General features: G+C 42.0%; 1 protein-coding gene across 2 annotated transcripts in view; it reads left to right on the plus strand.

Annotated features, from left to right (window-relative positions):
* Window positions 1–442: 442 nt before the first annotated feature.
* Window positions 443–21905, plus strand: part of LOC122558377 (fibroblast growth factor receptor-like 1) — a 172067-nt gene continuing 150604 nt past the window's right edge. The window contains exon 1 of one of the 2 annotated variants that reach the window (XM_043706925.1): window positions 443–751. In XM_043706925.1, coding sequence (XP_043562860.1) covers window positions 583–751 — 169 coding nt within the window. In that variant the 5' untranslated portion in view covers window positions 443–582. The remainder of the gene's footprint in view (window positions 752–21905) is intronic. The other variant, XM_043707006.1, reaches the window with a different exon arrangement.

Raw genomic sequence — 21905 nt, forward strand, 5'->3', positions numbered from 1 at the left:
CCACCCATTCCCTTTTCCTTAAACCACCTATCCAACTTATTTTTAAATATTAACATGGTCTTTGCTTCAATCATTAAATTTACTTCTGCATTTTACAGCCTTGCAACCCTTTAAAAAAATATTTCTCTTGCTTGCCTACCTTAAATCTCTTACACTTAATCTATGTCTCCTCATTCTAGGTCACACAAGCACTTGGAGCAGTCCATTTCTCTTTCCTCTGCTCCAATTTTACAGTGAATTTAAACTCATCAATTCAATTGTTGCTTAATATTCTTGGATCTAGTGGAATAAGCAGAAGACTAAGACTTTGGGCATTTAACTTTTTACATAGTTCTGGCGTGTTAAAACAGCATGTAACTGACCATGTCTAACCACATGGAGATGTGCTAGTGTCCTTAAAAATGCATTAGAAAGGCAACTCAGAGATGTTAGTCATGCACTGGCCACTCAACCAATTGCTTTTCTACTTGATCCTTAGGTCCGCCACAGATTTCTTCAAGAGTGATCAACCGACAGACCGTGAGGTTAGGTCGAACGATCAAGTTGCCGTGCCCAGTAGAGGGTGACCCCCCACCATTGACCATGTGGACGAAAGATGGCCGCACCATTCACAGCGGTTGGACGCGATTCCGGGTCCTGCGCCAGGGTCTGAAAATCAAAGAAGTGGAAGCTGAAGATGCTGGGACCTACATCTGCAAGGCCACTAATGGTTTTGGCAGCATTAACCTCAACTACACTCTCATTGTGATTAGTAAGTACTGAGTAAGACAGGAAGCTGCTTTACTTTTTGTTCCGCTCCATTTAACTCAGGTGTCCTCTGAGCTCCATTAAGCAGGATTGATGCATTTTTTCTCCATCTGTCTATTCCTTATAGGCCAGTTAAACTAAGCTCCATTACTCTGGGCTTTGTGGTTGATTGTTTTGCAGTTCCTAGTTAAAGACAGTGTGGGTTCTATTTATCACACAGAATCGGGGAGACATCTGCCTTAAAGTCAAATTTTACTATTTGGCATCAAATTGACATTCTTTATTTAGGATTCTAATATCCGAGTACAAGTTAAACCAATAAACCTGTACAAATTGCACTGTTCTGCATCATTGACTAACCACTTCCTTTATCATGAGAAGGAATAGTTCAATAAATAAAGCAGTCAGGCCCTAGATTTATAAACTATACCATTTCCTGTTTTAGTCTCCTTTCTCTCTTTCTTTTGTACTTTGGCTGTTTCAAACCAAGTTATTCAGAAACTCACATGAAGTCTCTATTTGCTCACTATTGAGTTACAATGACTGCCTAATGGGACACATCTCATGTGCAACAGACAAGGTTATGCTGGAGTTTAATCAACTACAGCTATCAGGTTACCAGTGGTGAGGGTGTGTTACAGTTTACTCAGGGAATCCAAGATATTATGGTATTATGCATTTTACATTCATATTGTTGTCCACACCTTTGGATAGTGATGGTAGAGGCTCCAATGTCCTTTTTAGAAGTAGTCTTTACTTACTGCCTGCCGTTGAAGTCTGTTAAAATGTTTTGCAGATTGATACTCAATTTGTTAGAGCCTGTTATAAATGCATATTCCTTGGCCAGCAAGTCCTGACATGGAATAAATACAGTGAATGCTGGAGAAACTCAGTAGGTCTGGCAGCCTTTGTGGAAAGAGAAACAGTGTTAATGTTACGAGTCTGGTATGACTTTTCTGGGACAGTCCTGGGATTGAACTTGAATCTGGGGCTTCCAGCCTACTACCCACTGCACCAGAAGACCTCAACAGGCTAACAGCACCACCTTCTTGACTGATCTCCAGCATCTGCAGTCCTCACTTTCTCCTACCAGCACAGTAGACTAATAAACTTCCTGCCTGCTGCATCCATTTAGACCATTGGATTGCTTTAGCTGTTTGACCAATAAACTCTGTCTGCCATGACATTGTAAAGAAATCATACTGGAGACAGATATATATGTAGGATTGTTTATGGTTCTTCCGAGGTTCAGTATGGGCTCAATGGACCGGATGGCCTCCCGCCACACTGCAGGGATTCTATAATTCTATGAATCACAGAGTTGGTTATGGCTCTAAACTGAAGCAATTATTCATGCACTTGGCCAGAAATATCCTCTGCTCATGTTCAAAGATCAGGAAAGATGAGCTTTTCCATTACCTTGACAGTCCTGGGGCTTTTCAGGTTGGGAGTTGAGGGCAGTGCGGTTAGAAGCTGGGCTTGTCCCATCAGTAAGAGCAAACACTACATTGTATAACCGAGCAAAGGGTTTATGGATCTTCAATTTCTCATTCCTTTTCTTCCATTGACTAGATAAGAGGTTTACAAAATTATGAGGGACATGGATAGGATAAATAGACAAAGTCTTTTCCCTTGGGTGATGGAGTCCAGAACCAGAGGGCATAGGTTTAGGGTGAGAGGGGAAAGATATAAAAGAGACCTAAGGGGCAACTTTTTCATGCAGAAGGTGGCACGTGTATGGAATGAGCTGCCAGAGGATGTGGTGGAGGCTGGTACAATTGCAACATTTAAGAGGCATTTGGATGGGTATATAAATAGGAAGAGTTTGGAGGGATATGGGCCGCGTGCTGGCAGGCGGGCTAGATTGGGTTGGGATATCTGGTTGGCGTGGACGGGTTGGACCGAAGGGTCTGTTTCCATGCTGTACATCTCTATGACTCTATGACTGTATGACCTAAGGGGCAACTTTTCACGCAGAGGGTGGTACGTGTATGGAATGAACTGCCAGAGGAAGTGGTGGAGACTGGTACAATTGCAACATTTAAAAGGCACCTGGATGGGTATATGAATAGGAAGAGTTTGGAGGGAAATGGGCCAGGTGCTGGCAGATGGGACTAGATTGGGTTGGGATATCTAGTCGGCATGAACAGGTTGGACCGAAGGTCTGTTTCCATGCTGTACATCTCTGTGACTCTATGACATGAAGGAGCAGCTGGCCAGAGTTGCTTGGAAGGGGAACCTAGCAGGGAAGATGGTGGAGCAGCCATGGCAAGGGTTTCTGGGTATGAATTGGGAAATACAGCAGAAATTCATTCCAAGAAAGATGAAACCTACTAAGGCGGGACTCAAGGCAACCATGGCTGACAAGGGAAGTCAGGGACAACATAAAAGCAAAAGAGAAAGTATACATTGTGGTGAAGATTAGTGGGAAGTCAGAGGACTATAAAAACCAGCAGAGGAAATCTGAAAAAGCAATAAGTGGGGGAGAACATGAAATATGAGAGTAAGCTCGCTCGTAATATAAAAGAAGATTGACTGGGAATATGACAGCCTTTTAAATATGGTGCCAGCACAAAGGGTTCTGGGATATCTCAGCAGTGATGAGTACTCTCAGCTACAGCGAGTGGAACTATCAGGTTATCATTGGATGAGAGAGACAGCACGGGGCAAAGTAGGGAGTTAATGAGTTGGGTTAGTGATGACCTCATGAGAAAAATTCCTCAGCATGATGGAGAGAACTTCCCATGAAACTTGATGAAAATGACACTGAGTAATTATTTGGGAAGATTCAGCCCAAAGAAGTAGATGGTATAAGTTAAGTGATTTACGGACATGTTCAATGTGGGGTATGACATGGTAGCCAGTCCTAAGGCATGATTGGAACATGGCCAACACTACAATCTGATTATATCATGTTATAAGGTGCACAAGAAAAATAGAAGAAGGGGATGATTAAGAATGAAATTAATTCAATAAGAATGATTGGTAAACAGGCTGTGGAGTCTTTATGGATAGAATTAAGAAATAGAAAATAATTTAAAACTCTTTGGGAATTAGGTATAAGCTCAATAGAGGTTAGATAAACATGTAAGTGAAGTTGGAAAACTCCTTTACATGCAAATGGTGCTAAATGTTTTGAGCGCTTGTACAATTGACAGTCCATGCTGTGTCAATTATTAATTCTGTATCTGTCATTGATTTTCACTCCCCAGATACATTGAAAAATAAGGAGCAAAGGTGTGAATGTGGAGTTAGGTCAAAGCTGAACCACAATGGCAAACATTCTTGAGGGGTCACATGGTCAATTCCTGTTCCTACACAGAGCAGTAACAGTGCTTCACAGGGTAATTAGTTGACTGTAAACTGAGTTGGAACTTCCTAAAGTTGTGTAGGATGCTACAGGAATCCAAGTCTTCCTTCTTTTCTCAATTCAGCAATACCATCACATACATAAATCAATAGGGATTCCATATCATTGTTGTGAGAATTGTAGATATTTTAATCGTCCTGATTCGGCATGTCATGACAAACCTCCAGATAAGGTAAGACTTGAACTGAGGGCTTCACTCAGAGGTAGGGACACTACCATAACACTGCAACTACAAGAGCACTCTCTGAAGATTATATGGTTAGAGTATCCTTAATCTAAGGTCATACGACCATGAGAAATAGGAACAGCAGTATGTCGTTCAGCCCCTTAGGTCTGCTATGCCATTCAGTAAGGTTATTATTGATCGGACACTCCACCTTCCTGCCCTTTCCCCAAGATCCTTGATTCTGCTATTGATCAAGAATCTGTTTATCTCAGCCTTAAATTGACACAAGGACTTTACCCACAGCTCTCTGTGGCAAAGAGTCTCAGATACTCGCAACTTTCTAAGAGAAGAAATTCTTTCTCATCTCGGTCTTATATTGTGTCCCTTTATTCTGAGGCCATGCTCTTTGGCCCTGATTGTCCCAAGAGGGGAACACTCTCTCAGCATTTACCCTGTCAAATAAGAATCCTATATATTTCAACGGGATCACCTCTCAATCTTCTAAACTCGAGTGAGTAGAATCCCAACCTGTTTAGCCTTTGTTCATAAGACAATCCCTCCCTACCAGGAGTCATCCAACCTACTTTGAACCACCTCCAATGAAATGATATCCTTCCTTAAATAAGGGGACCAAAACTGCTCACAGTATTTCAGATGTGGTCTCAGCAGCACCTTGTACAGTTGCAGTAAGATTTCCCTTTTCTTATACTCCAAGTCCCTTGAAGTAACATTCCATTAGCCTTGCTGATTACCTGCTGCCCCTGCGTGCTAGCTTTCTGAGCTTCAAGCACAGGTATCCCACAAGTCCCTTTGTGTTGCCGCTTTCTGCGGTTTTTCTCCAATTAAGTAATATTCTGTTTTTTTGTTCTCCTTTCCAAAATGAGAAACTTCACATTTTCTCACATTATATGTTCTCCTTTCCAAAATGAGAAACTTCACATTTTCTCACATTATACTCCATTTGCCAATTTTACCCACTTGCTTAACCTAACTCTCTGTAAACTGTTTTATCCTGCTCACAATCTGCCTTTCCACCTATTTTTGTGTCATCTGGAAATTTGGCTACAGTTCATCCACTTCCTTCCTCCAAGTCATTAATACATAGAAACATTTGTAGTTATTGTAAGTAGCACTAATTCCTGTTAAAAACCCATTGCTTACAAGTTTCAAATCTGAAAAAGAACACCTTATACCCATTCACTGTTTCCTGCCCATGAGCCAATTCTTTCCCCATGTCAATACACTGCCTCCAACACTGTGGGCTCTTATCTTATGACTGAACCTTTTGTGAGGTACCTTGTTGAATGCCTAATGGAAGTCCAGATATAACACATCTACTGGTTCCCCTCCATCCACACTGGTTGAGACTTCTTTGAAAAACTCTCATAAATTAGTCAGACACGATTTCCCTTTCATGAAGCCATGCTGACTCAACTTGATTAGATGATGACTTTCCAAATGTTCTGCTATTACTTGCTTAATAATTGACTCCAACACTTTTCCAGCAAGAGGTATTAGTCTAATTTGCCTATAGTTCCCTGCATTTTGCCTCCCTCCCTTTTTGAATACAGGTGTCACATTAGCCCCTAATCCTCTGGTACTTTTCTAGAGTCCAACGATTTTTGGAAAATTGCAACTTTATCTTTTAGCTCCCTATTTTAGGATCCTAAGATCAAACCATCAAGATCAGGGGATATATCTGCCTTTAGTTTGGTGAATAATAATTCTCAAGTAATGGTGATAGTGATGGTACTTAATTTCTCACTTGTATTCTTTAGTATTAATGGAATGTTTGAAGTATCTTCCCCCATAAAGACTGATACAAAGGAGCAAAACAGTACAAGGTCAGGGCTTTGCCAGCAGTCTGTTGGAAGCGTATACAATTCACATTGCCACCAGCTCCTGGCACAACCCATACACTGCTCTGAAGATATGATCCAGAAATACCTCTGTCCAGACCAGGACATTAATTGAATCTGGTCAAATACCATGTCAACACCCACTATTGAAGCTTCCGTGAAGAGAACAAGGAACCTGAGGACTTGTAGTGTTTGTTCTCACTTTAGTTCCTATGGCCTAGGGCAGGAAAAACCTGAAAAGACAGAAAAGAAGGCTTGATTTATAAACATGCATTTAATGCATTGGAAAGACGATAATTTGTTAAGTATCCAGAGTCTTTTGCCTTCACTCCAGGCCACTCATCACCAAACTACTCAATGACAAATCTTGCCAGTCATAAAATCACTGTTCATTTCAGTAATTTCTCAGCCTATCCAATGACATGTTTGTAGCACCAAATAAATCCTGTCCTACTGTATCCAGATGGAGCCGTGAAGTGGTGTGAAGAATTATCTCCGATTTAAAAAGCCTCAAATATAAATTTCATAGCTACATTGTCTGCCAATTGAGAGAGTGTGAAAAGTCAACTTGACTGTAACAGATTTTGGTCTTCATTCAAAACAGACACACATGCATACACACACACACACACAGAGCTAAGTGAGATACAGTTTACTGGCAGTTTAATGTCAGTCAGGCATATAGATGCAAATCCTATTCTCCTAGCAGGCGAAGTATGCTCGCTCATACTGACTCTGTTTTTTTGTCACCTGAGAAATGAAGGGAAATGCAAAAATGTTGATTTTACCAGATGATTCCAAAACGCAATTGGGAGATAGCTGGCTGCATAACTTTCAGTCTTTGGGCAAAAGAAAGAATTTGCACTTGGGCAGCACCTTGCCAGAACCTTCCCACATTCACAACAAAGTGCTTCAACTGCTTTTAAGCCATTAGTTTTTAACAGCTCTGTAAAAAGCAAACAGAAAATGTCAGAGGTGAAGTATGAGCTGCATCTGTAAGGGAGCGCTGAATTGTTGACAGAACGGTTGATGAGGGGCACATCATCATGGTAAAGGAGAAATAACACCCATATCGAGTGCTGTTCAGAAGGATTGATTATTTAAAGAATATAGGAGAAAGTGGGGACTGAAGATGCTGGAGATCAGAGTTGAAGAGCGTGGTGCTGGAAAAGCACAGCCAGTCAGGCAGCATCTGAGGAGCAGGAGAGTTGACGTTTTGGGCATAAGCCCTTATATATAAATCTCTTTTAAGACTGAAGTGAAATGCTGCTTTTATGAGTAATGTAATTACTTAATGTAATTATTTAAAATAATTAGGTAATGTAACATAACGTGTCAGGTAATTTATGTAGATGGTGATTTTTGTTTTCTGGTTGTAGATTAGACTGGAATTGTTTGTCTGGAATGACAATGTCAATAGTACAGATTATAATTCAGGCTTGAATTTCTGATTAAATTACAATTTAATCAGACTGATTGCTTGATAGGAATTACTTAGAGTTCAAATATTTGTTGATATGAACAGTTTTTAACTAGACTGCTCTTTTTTACTGGATTTTATAATTAGTTTTGTAATGATACACATTGTTGGTGACAGAAATACTGCACAAAACTGTATATATTACAGCCATGTGTGTAATACATAACAAAACCTTATTGCAAAGCATGATATTTTTATGACAGTAATTTAGTCTCATGGGGTTCAAATGATGTTTATAAAGCACTTGATCTTTGCCCTTAAGGTTTATAAGGTGACCTGAACCCCTCAGTCAGCTTAGTGCCTTGTAATCAATGCCAAGTATCCATTACTTTGTATAGCCTGCCTGTTTTCTAATAATCAGTTGTAGATTAGCCCTTGATTAACTTGCAGTAACTATGTCATGATCAGGTATCATTTAAGGTGGACATCTCAGTAGGTTGATTGCATGGAGGATGGAACTTGTTGACATCTGCCTTGATGAACACAGGCTTGTAAACAGGCTTGAACTATTTGGACAAACTTGACAGTTCATACTATCCTGAAATACAAAATTCAATTCAAATGATCAATCAACTTGAGGTTCGCATGACATTGAGAGATTTCTTTGTCTTTGTGGTCATGACATCATCTAAAAGAACTGTTTAATATGTTGCTTTGTCACTGATAATGACGTATACCAGAGAATATGGGATTTGACTGGGGAACAAAGCCCAGAATTGCACCTGCTTATGATTGAGGTGAAAGAAGAGTTATTTTTCACTAACGTAAGTGTAAAATGTGATTATGAACTGTTTTTCTCACATGTTGCATACCTGATAATGCAGCAGACGCCTGATGAGCTGACATATGGCTGGTGTCAGTTTAAGGCATGCAGAACATATGGATCTGTTTAATCCACAATTCTTTGCAGATGCTCAGGAGCAGAAGGCAGCTTGTGCATCCGTGTGAATATCAAAGTGTGAGGCTGTCCATTTTTCTGATTGATTTAGGATCCAAAGCGTCAACATTCCAGCTTCTTATTCTCACCCAGCCCCCCGACTCCTGCCCTAACCTTTCTTGTTTTTGATCTATGTGACAGGAGCACCCAGACTCACTGCATTTTAATAAAATTCTGTCTGCAGTGCTGCTTGTGCTTCTGTGCACTGCTCACTTGCAAGCTTCTGGCTGACTTCAAGTAACACATATGCCCAGATGAGCTGAGTGCAGAGTGGGAAATGCTTGACATGAAGAAGTGGGGTCTGTTGAGGCTTTAAATAAAATGGAATAGTCTGTTAAATCATTCTATGTGGGCAGGATAATAAGCAAATTCCTCTACAGCTATGAGCACAGTTGTAGTCACTCTGCATCTTATCCAGGAATAATATGTCTAAAATATTGGATGTGCAAGGACAAATTCCAGCTCATCCCCATGTTGGTAAATCCAAACCAAAGCCAACAAGAGGCCCAGTTCCTGTCCGTGATCCACACTGTTCCTGTTAGTTATTTAGCACAATGCATCAATGTTCCGAGATGCATGTCATCCTTGGCTGAGTGGAAGTGTACTCAGTGGAGCATTGAATATGGAATCTGGACTGACATTTCAACTGAGTGTTGAGGGAGAACTGCATTGTTAGAGGTGCTTTTTCAAGATGTTAAATAAGGGCATCACTTGCTCGATGAGATGGTTGCAGAGATTCCATGGCACTGATGAAAGAAGAGCAGTGGAGTCCTCCTGATATCGTGGCTAGCATTTATACCTTACCTAGCATCATGAAAATAGACTCTCTGCACAGTCAGTCCATTGCTGTTTGTGGGGATTTGCCAAATACAGGTGGACTCCATTTCTCCTTCTACTGTAATGGTGGATGAACTTGGCAAGTAATACTTTGACTTTATGCTTAAAAGGTCAAAGATATAAGAGAAGGAACAGTTATTTCAAAGTTTCCTCTGACCTGGAGTTGGCAATTACTCTACAAATACACACCAATCTGCAGATACCCCTCACTGAAAGAACTGTAACTCCCATTAGCCTACAGGATGTTTACAGTAAATTGAAAGTGATGGATGGGGTAAAATACAGTGGTACTGTAATTGTAAAATATGTAACTCTCCCACCATTATAAAACAGCATGCAATGTCCTTAACCATATGGCAAATACCAATCTGACTTGGAACCAAATTGTGGTGCCTTCACTGTTACTGAGTTTAAATCCTGGAACTCTGTGGGTGCAACTACAACCCACAGACTGCAACAGTTCGGGTAGGTAGCTCACCACCACATTCTCAAGGGTGATTAGGGATAGACAATAAACATTGATCTTGCCATAAAGGAATGAAACAATGGAGTATTTGAAATTTGCATGAAACTTTTATTGTCTGTGTCTTTGACAATCATTGAATGTTGAATAGATTTCTCTGCTGAAGTCTCTCACTGCGCCCCTCTTCCTCTGTGCCTTGAAAACCTCCTTGACATTTACCTGTTCAACCTTTTGGCTGACCAGAACTATTGGTCATTTCCCCTCCCTGTCTCTCCAGTCATGACTACGAGCCTGTTCACGGTTCCTGGATCTGCAAATGAGTGATAGATCCTCTCTGATCTATCACCTTTATCCCCACTTCCATTCACCTATTGCACTCTTAGCTGCCTTCTCCCCAGCCCCACTTATCTCCCCATTTATCTCTCCACACTCGAGGCTCCCAACCTTATTTCTGATGAAGAGCTTTTGCCTGAAACGTCGATTTTGCTGCTCCTCAGATGCTGCCTGACCTGCTGTGTTTTTCCAGCACCACTCTAATCTTGACTCTGATCTCCAGTATCTGCAGTCCTCACTTTTGCCACCCTATGATAGATCCCACTCAGTTCCTATTCCATGGACGTCCATGGAATGATGTCCACAGTGGGCAGGTGATCCACTCTCGTAGAATGAAGTAATTGCCAATTGCCCTCTGCATAATTTGAAGTGAGTGCTTGTAATTTTGCAAGTTTGTGAATACAATAATTAACTTAATTTCCTTGGTCTTACAACCTTCTAACTTGTGAATTTCATTATTATTTTGTAATTTAGTTCATATCAGTTTAGGTACATTGTACTGCCCCTAGAGGGCATTCTATTAGAGCAATCAACTTTGAGCCTTTTTGAGCAGAATGGACTGAGTTCACAGACTGCTATCTGGTCTTCCTGTATATATGACTTAAGTTTTCATATTGCAGTGCATACGTAGTGCTATATAATCATTACTCATGCTAAATTGTTTAGATAAGTTAATGCAACATTTGGTGTGGTAGTGTGGTTTATACTATAATACAACAGGTTTTTTTTTACAATATACAACAGAGCTTAAGCACCCAGTGTGGACTTGTTGGGCCAAATGGTCTTTCTTTGTTAAGACCTTAGAAATAAGTTGAAACTGGCACATGGTTTCAGGGGAGAAGGTTGTGGTCTGCTACCTACTCTCTACAAAAAGCCAGTTTTCCCCTGGAGGTTAGGTAGTGAAGCTAGATAGTTGTGTACTTCATATGTAGGTACACATTGGCATAAAAATTGAATTGTGCAGTGTCCATTATTTTAGGCAAGCAACGGGCACTGATGAATTCAATGTTGGCATGTGCCAAGCATGTGCTTATTCTGGGCTCAGGTTCTTTGTATATTACATTACTTGGGATGTACATTGTTTATTGAAAATCTAAAGTCTATTTCAGGCCCTTTGGGGTCTTGGTCTGCTCCTGGTCATGGAGGTTTGCAGCCAGGTTTCTCAGCCCTTCTATCTTTTCCACTTAACTGCACAGTTTCTCAAATTGTGCCAATGGTGTCTGTCAATAATATATAAATTGGAGAAGTCTTCTTTCTCTAGATTATCTGAAAAGGTTAGGGTCCCGACAGCTAGATCTCTGCATACATACCATGACCAAAGGGCCATGGATTCAAAGGATTCTGTGCTGTATGACTCTATGACTCTATTATCATAAAATGTTTTCAGTACAGAGGAGGCCATTTGGCCCATCGTGCCCATTATGATTCTCTGCAAGAGCTACTCAGCTAGATTGACTCTACCACCTCTCCGTACCTTTCTTCCTGTGGACCTGAAATGTTTCCTTTCCTCAATCTACATTGTTCAGATCTTTCACAACATTCTCTGTCGTATCTTTAGAGGCGGCACGGTGGCTCAGTGGTTAGCTCTGCTGCCTCACAGCACCAGGGTCCCAGGTTTGATTCCAGCCTCAGGCAACTGACTGTGTGGAGTTTGCACATTCTCTCCGTGTCTGCATGGGTTTCCTCCGGGTGCTCCGGTTTCCTCCCACAATCCAAAAATGTGCAGATGAGGTGAATTGGCCATGCTAAGTTGCCCATAGGTTAGGTGCGTTAGTCAGATGGAAATGGGTCTGGGTGGGTTACTCTTCGGAGGGTCGGTGTGGACTTGTTGGGCCAAAGGGCCTGTTTCCACACTGTAGGGAATCTAATTTAATCTTCTCTAAGGAGAACAGTCCCAGCTTCTCCAGTCTATCCATGTAACTGAGTTCCAGAACTATTCTTGTGAATCTTGTCCATAATCTCTTTAATCCCTTCACATTTTTCCTAAAGTGTGGTGCCTAGAACTAATCACCACACCTTCCTTTGGTTTTACACTCTGTGACTCTGTTTGCAAAATCTAGGACTCTATTTGTCTTATTTAGGGCATTTACAATCTGATCTGATGCCTTCAGCTCCACTATTGAGAGTGAACTGTCATTGCAAAAACAAGCCCTTTTTAAAAAGAAACAAAAACAGAAAGTGCCAAAGAAACTCAGCAGGATTTGCAGCATTTTTTGAGAGCGAGAGAGAGAGAGTTAATGTTTCACGTTCAATGGCCCTTTGTCAGAACACCTTTTAAAGGAACTAGTTTTAAAACATTTTTGCCCTTGATGATACATTGTAGTTTTTTATTGGTGTCTCAGCAGCATCCCTGTTGTTGGTAAAAGTCGCCGTTCCCAGAAATGCAACTTATAAAAGACACAAAAAATATTTTTGGGAGAAATAATATACTTATAATGAGTACTTCTCTAATAGGGGATTAGTATCTGGGTGGCATGGTGGCTCAGTGGTTGGCATTGTTGCCTTACAGCACGGGGGACCCAAGTTTGATTCCAGTTTGTGTGGAGTTTGCACATTCTCCCTGTGTGTCTGTGTGGGTTTCCTCCCATAGTTTAAAGATGTGCAGGGTGGGTGGATTGAGTGCGCTAAAGTATCCAGGGATGTGCAGGCTGGGTGGATTAGCCATGGGAAATACAGTGTTATAGGGATAATGTGGGGACCTGGGTGTAGATGGGCTGGTCTTCAGAGGGTCAGTTTAGACTCAATGGGCCAAATGATCTGTTTCCACACTGTGGTGATTCTCCACAGGGTTAATTGACTAACAAAATGATAGAGTGGGGCTTCACCTTCACATATTGGTTCCTTACTGGCTGTACAAAAACACAAATATTCTCAACTTAGACTAAGCACACTTTTAGATGTAATTTTAACTTTATTATTTACTGTTTTATGACAGCTATGTAACCAGTGAACAGTAATTGATTATAACTATTGCCTATATTTCCAGCCGTCACTTGATTCAAATTTGTGAAGCACCGGAAATTTTCAAGAAAGGATGCAGACAGCTAATTTGTCAGCAAATTATTTTTGATTTGATTTGTTTTATTATTGTCACATGTACCTAAGGCGAGTGAAAATTTTTGTTTTGTGAGCAGTCGCGGCAGGTCACAACATACAAGGATATACAGATCATAAGATGTTTAGACAGAGTGAGGCAGACAAGGTTACAGCTGCACAGGAGGTGCACAAAAACAAGATCCACATTAGATTGAAATCTTCTTACACAATACATTCAAACTGAAATTGGGGTTCTGATCCAGAGGGCAAGTTGTCCTCTCTTTTTGTAATGGGATCTGTGACCCCTCAATCTTCATACGGAATAGAAGCGTGATTCAATATACACAGAGTCATAGAGATGTACAGCATGGAAACAGACCCTTCAGTCCAACCCGTCCATGCTGACCAGATATCCCAACCTAATCTAGTCCCACCTGCTAGTACCCGGCCCATATCCCTCCAAACCCTTCCTATTCATATACCCACATGCCCCTCAGTCTCCGACGCTCCAGGGAAAACAGCCCCAGCCTGTTCAGCATCTCCCTATAGCTCAAATCCTCCAACCCAGGCAACATCCTTGTAAATCTTTTCTGAACATTTTCAAGTTTCACAACATCTTTCCGATATGCAGGAGACCAGAATTGCATGCAATATTCCACCAATGTCCTGTACAGCCACAACATGACCTCCCAACTCCTGTACTCAGTACTCCGACCAATAAAGGAAAGCAAACGCCTTCTTCACTATCCTATCTATCTGCAACTCCACTTTCAAGGAGCTATGAACCTGCACCCCAAGGTCTCTTTGTTCAGCAACACTCCCTGGGACCTCACCATTAAGTGTATAAGTCCTGCTAAGACTTGCTTTCCCAAAATGCAGCACCTCGCATTTATCTGAATTAAACTCCATCTGCCACTTCTCAGTCCATTGGCCCACCTGGTCAAGATCCTGTTGTAATCTGAGATAACAGATTACTCCACTACACCTCCAATTTTGGTGTCATCTGCAAACTTACTAACTGTACCTCTTATGCTCGGAACCAAATCATTCATGTAAATAACAAAAAGTAGAGGACCCAGCACTGATCCTTACATAAATGTAAAGAGGAATAAATCTCCATTTACCATTCTTCCATCTTCATCTTTCTTTGTGTCCCCATTCCACCACAAAAAAACGTGTTTTCAGTTTCAATGATTTTTGCATATTTTTATTTTGCTTTGTGAACCCATTCAAAGCTCATCCACACAATTTCACCAATGAAAACAAAACTTTGATTTTTAGTACTCAGTGGTTTAAAAAATGATGACAGGGTGAGATTTGCTGTCACAGAGTAAGCGATGCCGTGATTTACAGTGCTAAGATTTTGGAGGCTAACTTTAACTCCAACTGTGCAACTGATAAGCCAAAGCAAAAAAAAAGGCTAATTTTCTGACAAGGAAATGACTCTGATCTGATTATTCCCATGAGCTATTAGTCTAGATTGTCCACGTGGACTTAGTTTTGGAACCAAAGTCATCAATGAAACGGGAAAGAAGGAGTGTAGGTTGAATACCAAGGGGAGCTGAGAGCCAAGGCCAGTAAGTGAATGAGAGCTAACAGCAGCCGGACTATCAGCAGAAAGAACAGAAAAAAGATAAGTAACAAGAGTAAGGAATAGATAAGGGGAGAAATTAGACAGAGAAATGGCATTAAGGAGTTAAGGAGTGAGTGCAGGAAGAGAATGTGAGAAATTGCGCAGTTCGAGTTCGTTCTGGCCTCCAAAACCTTGAAACTATAAATCACAGCAATCCTTACTGTATGGCAGCTTCCTTCCTGCTATCGCCAATTAACTCTTCCAGTCCTGAAAATAAAGCCATCAACCTTACTTTTTTTTTCATTAAAAGCGGTCTGGATGGATTTTAATAGGGAAAAAGATGCATATCTGGGCAAACGCAGTCCTGATCAGAGGTAAAGACAATTCCATTTAAGTGGAGCGGGTAACACATTGATCTGGGGCTTGGATTACGGGTCTCTAGAGATCATGATTGAGATCAGAAGGGAGGAGGAAGGTAGAGAAGTGACTCCAAACAGTAAGGACCGAGGTGATGAGGAAATGAGCAGTGAAGGCAGAGGAAAAATCAATGTTGGCGGTGTCAGTGAGACAGTAGGAAAATCTTATTCACCCCACTTTCTCCCTCCCTACCCAGGCCTCCTCTATAACCTATGGATGGCATGTGCAATCCCCCAGTCAATAGGCCATCTGAGACTTTCATGCAGCCAATTATTTTCCACTTTACAGCCATGTCCTGCTTCCATGATTTAATCATCCTGAAAGGTTTTACCCACTCCAGGCTTTCCTCCCCTCCCAGCCATCCGACCACCACTACCCCTCCATCCTCCAGAACTTCCTCCATTTCTCCCTTAGGCCAGCTCATTGGGGGCCTGACAACACAGCCAAACACTGACCCAGGTCTAAAGCCATTCACTCTTGACACAAAATGCTTTCATCCTCTGGTTAGCTCTCTCAGGTCAGACTTCCTGACTCCTGAGGGACAGAAACCCCCAGCCCCCCCCATCCAGCCAATTGACTATCAACTGGCTTTGTGGGGGTAGGTGTTGGGGGAAGGGTTGGGAGAGCTCAGCAGGCTCCCTCCTCCCCTCAGCAGGCTTCCTCCTCCTTTTTAACCAGCACCATGGAGTAAGAACTGTGAGAATGAAAGGAATGTGAACTTGAAATACTATGACAAGATGGGGGGGGGGGGGGGGGCGCTCCGGAAGTTTCCGGTTTCAAATAAACCTGTTGGACTATAACCCATTGTCATGTGATTTTTGACTATGACAATGACATGGGTAATGTCACTATAGTTCCTGCTCTTTCATTTGACAGAGCTGACTGATAGCGGTCACCACACCTCAGGCAAGGGGCAAGGCAGGACCTACATGGTGCCCTCAGCCAGTGCAAGAACTGTGTCACTCTTCATTGTAAAGGATGCCTGCCTTGAAGTAGTTTTCCTCCTCTCTCTACAAGAATCTCAGGGAGTCCCTCTCCCACTGCAAACTCTCTGCTACTTTCTCCCCACCCCCACCCTCCTCTAGCTTATCTCTCCACGCTCCAGGCTCACTGCCTTTATTCCTGATGAAGGGCTTTTGCCCGAAACGTCGATTTCGAAGCTCCTTGGATGCTGCCTGAACTGCTGTGCTCTTCCAGCACCACTAATCCAGAATCTGGTTTCAAGCATCTGCAGTCATTGTTTTTACCTCATTGCAAACCAGCTGTCCAGCCAACTCAGCTAACCTTGAGAGCACAGGGAATTTTAAACCAGTATTTTGTTCTTCATTCTTCCGAAAACATTAGGCTATAGAGAGAGTTTGGTACTCTCCCTTCCTTCTTTAATGCATATTGAAAAATAATCCCACCTAGCTAAAATGGCTTCTTTTATCTGCGTTGTGTGGAAATTTGCATTTGATGCCATCGTGAAGCAAATTACTAATGACCTTAGCTTGGACTTGTTCATCAAAAAGAGCAGAGCCTTATGGGAACTTTCTGCCTGGGAAAGCAAATATGAAAAATGGGGATAGCTGAGCCAGACATACTATTGGATATGAAGCCAGTCCTTAGGAATCTCAGTGACCCCTTCAGTCGGCTGTGCAGTCACACAGTTAACAGTCAGGAAGTTCAGTACTTACAGTGCAACTGTACATGGAAGTGCTAGATGTATCTTGTCCAGAGCAGGATGTGACCTTGTGATCCCATTGTTCTTTAGAAGCAAGCAGCGACATAAAATCCCTCCAAATGTCCACCCTCTCCGACAATTAAAAATAAATAAACAGTGAAGAGTTCCTAAATTAATTATGTCACTGAATCCATTTGGCAGGGTAACCTCTCCCACGAAACGTATTGGGGAATGTCTACTCCCTATCCGTGTATTGCTCTAACACATCTCAGTTTGTAACCTATCACTCCCAGACCACGCTGAGCTAAATAAGTTGGATTCCACACGTGCAACCGTGAAGAACCAATGTACATTCAGGAGTAATGTCAGCCAAGTGTTGAAGTTAAACCCAACAGCTGGAGTTTATTTGCGGGATAGCCTAGGAGCTGGAGACTGCTTGAGGAATCACCATTACTGGACTGTTTAGTCCTTTCTCTGGCTGCTAGTACCATAGACAGGGCATTAAAACAGGAGTAGACTTGATTTGCCATTCAATTTAATCAAAGTTGATCTGCGTCTTAACTTCATTTTCCCATTTTCATTCATTTTCAAAAGAACATTTCAAAATCTTTCAATGAGTGAGGGATTATTGAAGATTGTTGCCGATTTGATAGGCTGAAAGGTCTTCTCTGGGCTGCATGACTCCCTGACTCTATAAACAAAGCTTTAAGACTCCTAATTATTTTTTTTGAAACTCTATTCTCAGAAGAGATCGACAGATATGCGCAAACATGTGCAAACTTACTTTACGCACAGATGCTGAAGCTTGACGCCACAATCAACTGACTGAGATTTGTGGCTTGTAATGTTAAATGCTGACTGCTTATTCTCAGCACAGTTTGGTTTCCTCGTGATTTATGCTCCATTAAAGATGATGATAACTGTGATGGACACAGGACGTGTAGGTTTTCTTGCCTGGAAATGTCATCAGTGGCTTCTTGCCAAATATGGGAAACAGCTAAATGTTTTTGGCCCACAGTGACTATATCCTTCCTGTTTCATCAAAAGCATGTGTTCTTTCTCCCGGGTGACAACCTTGTAAAACACTTAGAACAAGCGAGGTGGCACCCACAGTGACAGAAACAAGGCGATATCTGGAATACCAGGGCCATAGCCAATTGCTCTTTCAGATTGTTTGGAGGGAGTGAGGCCATTAAATCTAGTCTTGGATTTTTTTTCTATGCCTTACTCTCCCCAGATGGGCAGGCCCTGACCAAGGAATGATGGATGACTGCTCTGTGGGAGAAACTGGTCGTAGTAAGAAGAACCTATTGGATCCCTCCTTTTGACAAATCACACAAGATGACATTGGCATGAACCTTAAGTGGCATTCTAGTCCATGACAAATAGCAGTTTTCCTTTAAAACATTCCACTGCATTACTGGCTCCAGGGCAAAGGTAGCAGGGGTTTGGCAGCATTCCTCGATCACAAATAGAGAAATAAAATTAAACAGAGTCTGAAATGTGATAGAAGATGTCAGAAGTGCACAGCAACTGGAAGATGAAGAGGAGTTAGCATCAGAACTGAACAGCAAACATCAGTTTCAATTAGATGGATGGTGAAGTTGTTTTAACTACCTCGGGAAAGAAATGTGCCTTTCCCAAGTTCAGGATGCTTCGAAGTGCTTTACAGGCAATCAAATATTTTTGGAGGTCAGTCCCTGTTCTAATGTAGGAAATAAGGCAGGATATTTGTACACAGCAAGTCTCCACATGCAGCGCTATGACAATGATGAGTTGTTGATTGAGGAATGTACACTGACCAAGGATTGAGCAATCTCAATACACTTCTTTGTAATAGTGCCACAGGATCATTTATATCTATCTAAGAGAGCCGATGACTGCAACCCTGGTTTAGCACATCCTTCAAGTATTCTTATGTTTGGTTACCAGGTTGAGAATTCAACCTACAATGATTTCTACAGCTTATATACAAGTTAACTGTGCATAACATCACATTGAATATGTATATCTGCATATAAATCAAACACTTTTGATCACTTATCATGATAACAGGATCAACTGAAAAATGTTTAGCTTCAAATTAACTCAGGATCTAGGGAATAGGAACAGGAGGAGGCTGTTTGGCCCTTCAGCCTGCTCTACCATTCAATGGCTGATCTGACATTCCTCTCATCCATTTTCCTGCCCTTAATCCTTGGTTCCCCAACTGATCAAGCATCTAGCTATCTGAGCCTTGCCTTGGTAGGTCTCTGTGACAAGGACTTGCCTTGGTAGGTCTCTGTGACAAAGAGTTCCAAAGTCTCACTACCCTCTGAGAGACGAAATTCCTCCTCATCTCAGCCGTAAATTGGCATCTCCTTATTCTGAGACTATGCCCTCTGAGCCCAGAGACACCCTCTGATCCCAGACTCTCCCATGGGGGGGAAACAACCTCTCAGCATTTACCCTTAAGAATCCTATATTTTTCAATGTGATCCATCTCTCATTATTCTAAACTCCAGTGAGTAGAATCCCAACCTATTTAGCCTTTGCTCAGAAGACGATCCTTCCCTACCAGCGACCATCCTAGTAAACCTTCTCTGAACTGCCTCCGGTGAAATGATATCCTTCCCTAAATAAGGGGACCAAAACTGCTCACAGAACTCCTGATGTGCTAGCTTTCTGTGTTCCGTGCACAAGTATACCCCAAGTCCCTTTCTGCAGTTTTTATCTGTTTGAATAACATTCTGTTCTTTTGATCTGCCTTCTCAAATGAGCAACTTCACATTTTCCCACATTAGACTCATTTAACCTATCAATATGTCTTTATAAACTGTTTGTTTCCCTCTCGCAACCTGCCTTTCCTTTCTGTGTTGTTTGCAGATTTGGCTATAGTACACTTGCTTCCTCCCTCCAAATCACATATTGTAAACAGTTACCGTCCCAACGCAGTCCCAGGATGAAATACCAATTAGACCTTGTGTCCTAAACAGTAAAATACAAATATACCAAAATGACCTAATGATACAAGCTATGGCCTGGACTTTATATACTCTTACAAGGTGTGGGATTGGCAAGATTCCTGATGAAGGGCTCCTGCCCAAAATGTCGATTTTCCTGTTCCTTGGCTGTTGCCTGACCTGCTGTGCTTTTCCAGCATCACTCTAATCTTGACCGTGGTATTGGATAGAGATAGGTAGTCCCATCCCTAAACTGTCACCCCTTAATATCGGCTGGGTAGGCTAAACTGGTAAAACAAAAGCTGGTTTCCTGCCTGCCGTATGTAAATAATAATGAATGGATTGTTCAGAATAAAAGCAGAATAATGCAGACATTTGGAATATGAAATAAAAGCAGAAAATGCTGAAGAAGCTCAACAAGTCTAGCAGTGTCTGTTGAGGGAGGGAGAGAAAAAGAGAAGTTTGAGATTTTTCTTCTTTGGAAGTGAGGGGAGAGGTGGAAAAGTGAAATTTTTTTTTTACAGCTGTAAGATGTAGAGAAGAGGAACCGAAGGCGAGATCGAGGAAGGTTTGGCAGCTGAGGCAGATTAGAAATCGCAGGCAGCCCCAGCATAAAAAATGGGTGCGTTCTCTTGGACAGACAGGTTCCGGGATTAACCCTGGAATCCCAGTGGGAGTAAATTCCGCCGTCAGGAGCTGCCAGCAAACTAACTGGCAGGATCTCATTGGCCGCAGCAGCATCAGAGTTCAGTGGTGGGCATTGCTGGGTCGGCTGGAAAAAGCACTGATTAAAACATGGCTTCCCAGAGCAGAGAGAGAGAGAGAGAGACAGAGAGAGAGAGAGAGACACCGGAGCAAAAAAAAAACCCCAAAATTGCAGGTGCTAGAAATCCGAAACAAAACCAGAAATTGGTGGGAAAACTCAGAGGTCTGGCAGCATCTGTGGAGAACTGTATAAAACGTTAGGCCATATTTGAAGTATTTTTATGTCTTAGATGGGAAAAGGCAGGAAGGGAGGAGAATACCTGTTAGGGTGGCTCTTGTGAGCACAGGAGGCACTGCACCAAGATATCAAGGCCCCCTTTTCCTTCCGCACCACCTACCCAACAAAACCTGACCCCTCAACACCTCACTCCCCTACTCCCTCAATCTCCTAGGGCTCTAGTATTTCGAGCATCAGTTCTGAAGAAGGCCCTGAAACCTTTCTCCTTTGAAACAGGCTGTGGTATAGTTCGCTCAAACCATCCATGACTAAAATTCAATTGAAAGTGATGCATAACAAGCTCTCTTTAGGTTAAAGTGCCAAAGAAGGCATACGACATGCTTGCCTTCACCAGTCAGGGTATTGATTATAAAAGTTGGCAAGTCATGTTGCAGCTCTATGAAACTTTAGGCCACATTAGGAGTACTGCACACAGTTCTGGTAGCCAAACTATAGGAAAGATGTGGAGGCTTTGGAGAGAGTGCAGATGTTTACCAGGATGTTCCCTGGGTTGGAAGGCTTCAGTTATAAATTTGGATTGTTTTTGCCAGAGTGTCGGAGGCTGAGGGTTGACCTGATAGAAGTTTATTAAACTGAGAGGCATGAAAAGGGTGGAGAATATTTTTCCCACGGTGGAAATGTCAAATACTAGGGGTCATAGGTTTAAGGTGAGACTGGGAAAGTTTAAAAAGAGGGAAATCAGGAGGGTAAAAAGGGGACATGAGATAGCTTTGGCAAATAGAATTAAGAAGAATCCAAAGAGAGTTTACAAATACATAAAGGACAAAAGGGTAACGAGGGAGAGAATAGGGCCCCTCAAAGATCAGCAAGGCGGCCTTTGTGTGGAGCCGCAGAAAATGAGGGAGATACTAAATGAGTATTTTGCATCAGTATTTACTATGGAAAAGGATATGGAAGATATAGAATGTAGGGAAATAGATGGTGACATCTTGCAAAATGTCCATATTACAGAGGAGGAAGTGCTGGATGTCTTGAAAGGGGTAAAGATGGATAAATCCCCAGGACCTGATCAGGTGTACCCGAGAACTCTGTGGGAAGTTAGAGAAGTGATTGCTGGGCCTCTTGCTGAGATATTTGTA

This window comes from Chiloscyllium plagiosum, chromosome 1, assembly GCF_004010195.1.
Source record: "Chiloscyllium plagiosum isolate BGI_BamShark_2017 chromosome 1, ASM401019v2, whole genome shotgun sequence".
Lineage (NCBI taxonomy): Eukaryota > Metazoa > Chordata > Chondrichthyes > Orectolobiformes > Hemiscylliidae > Chiloscyllium > Chiloscyllium plagiosum.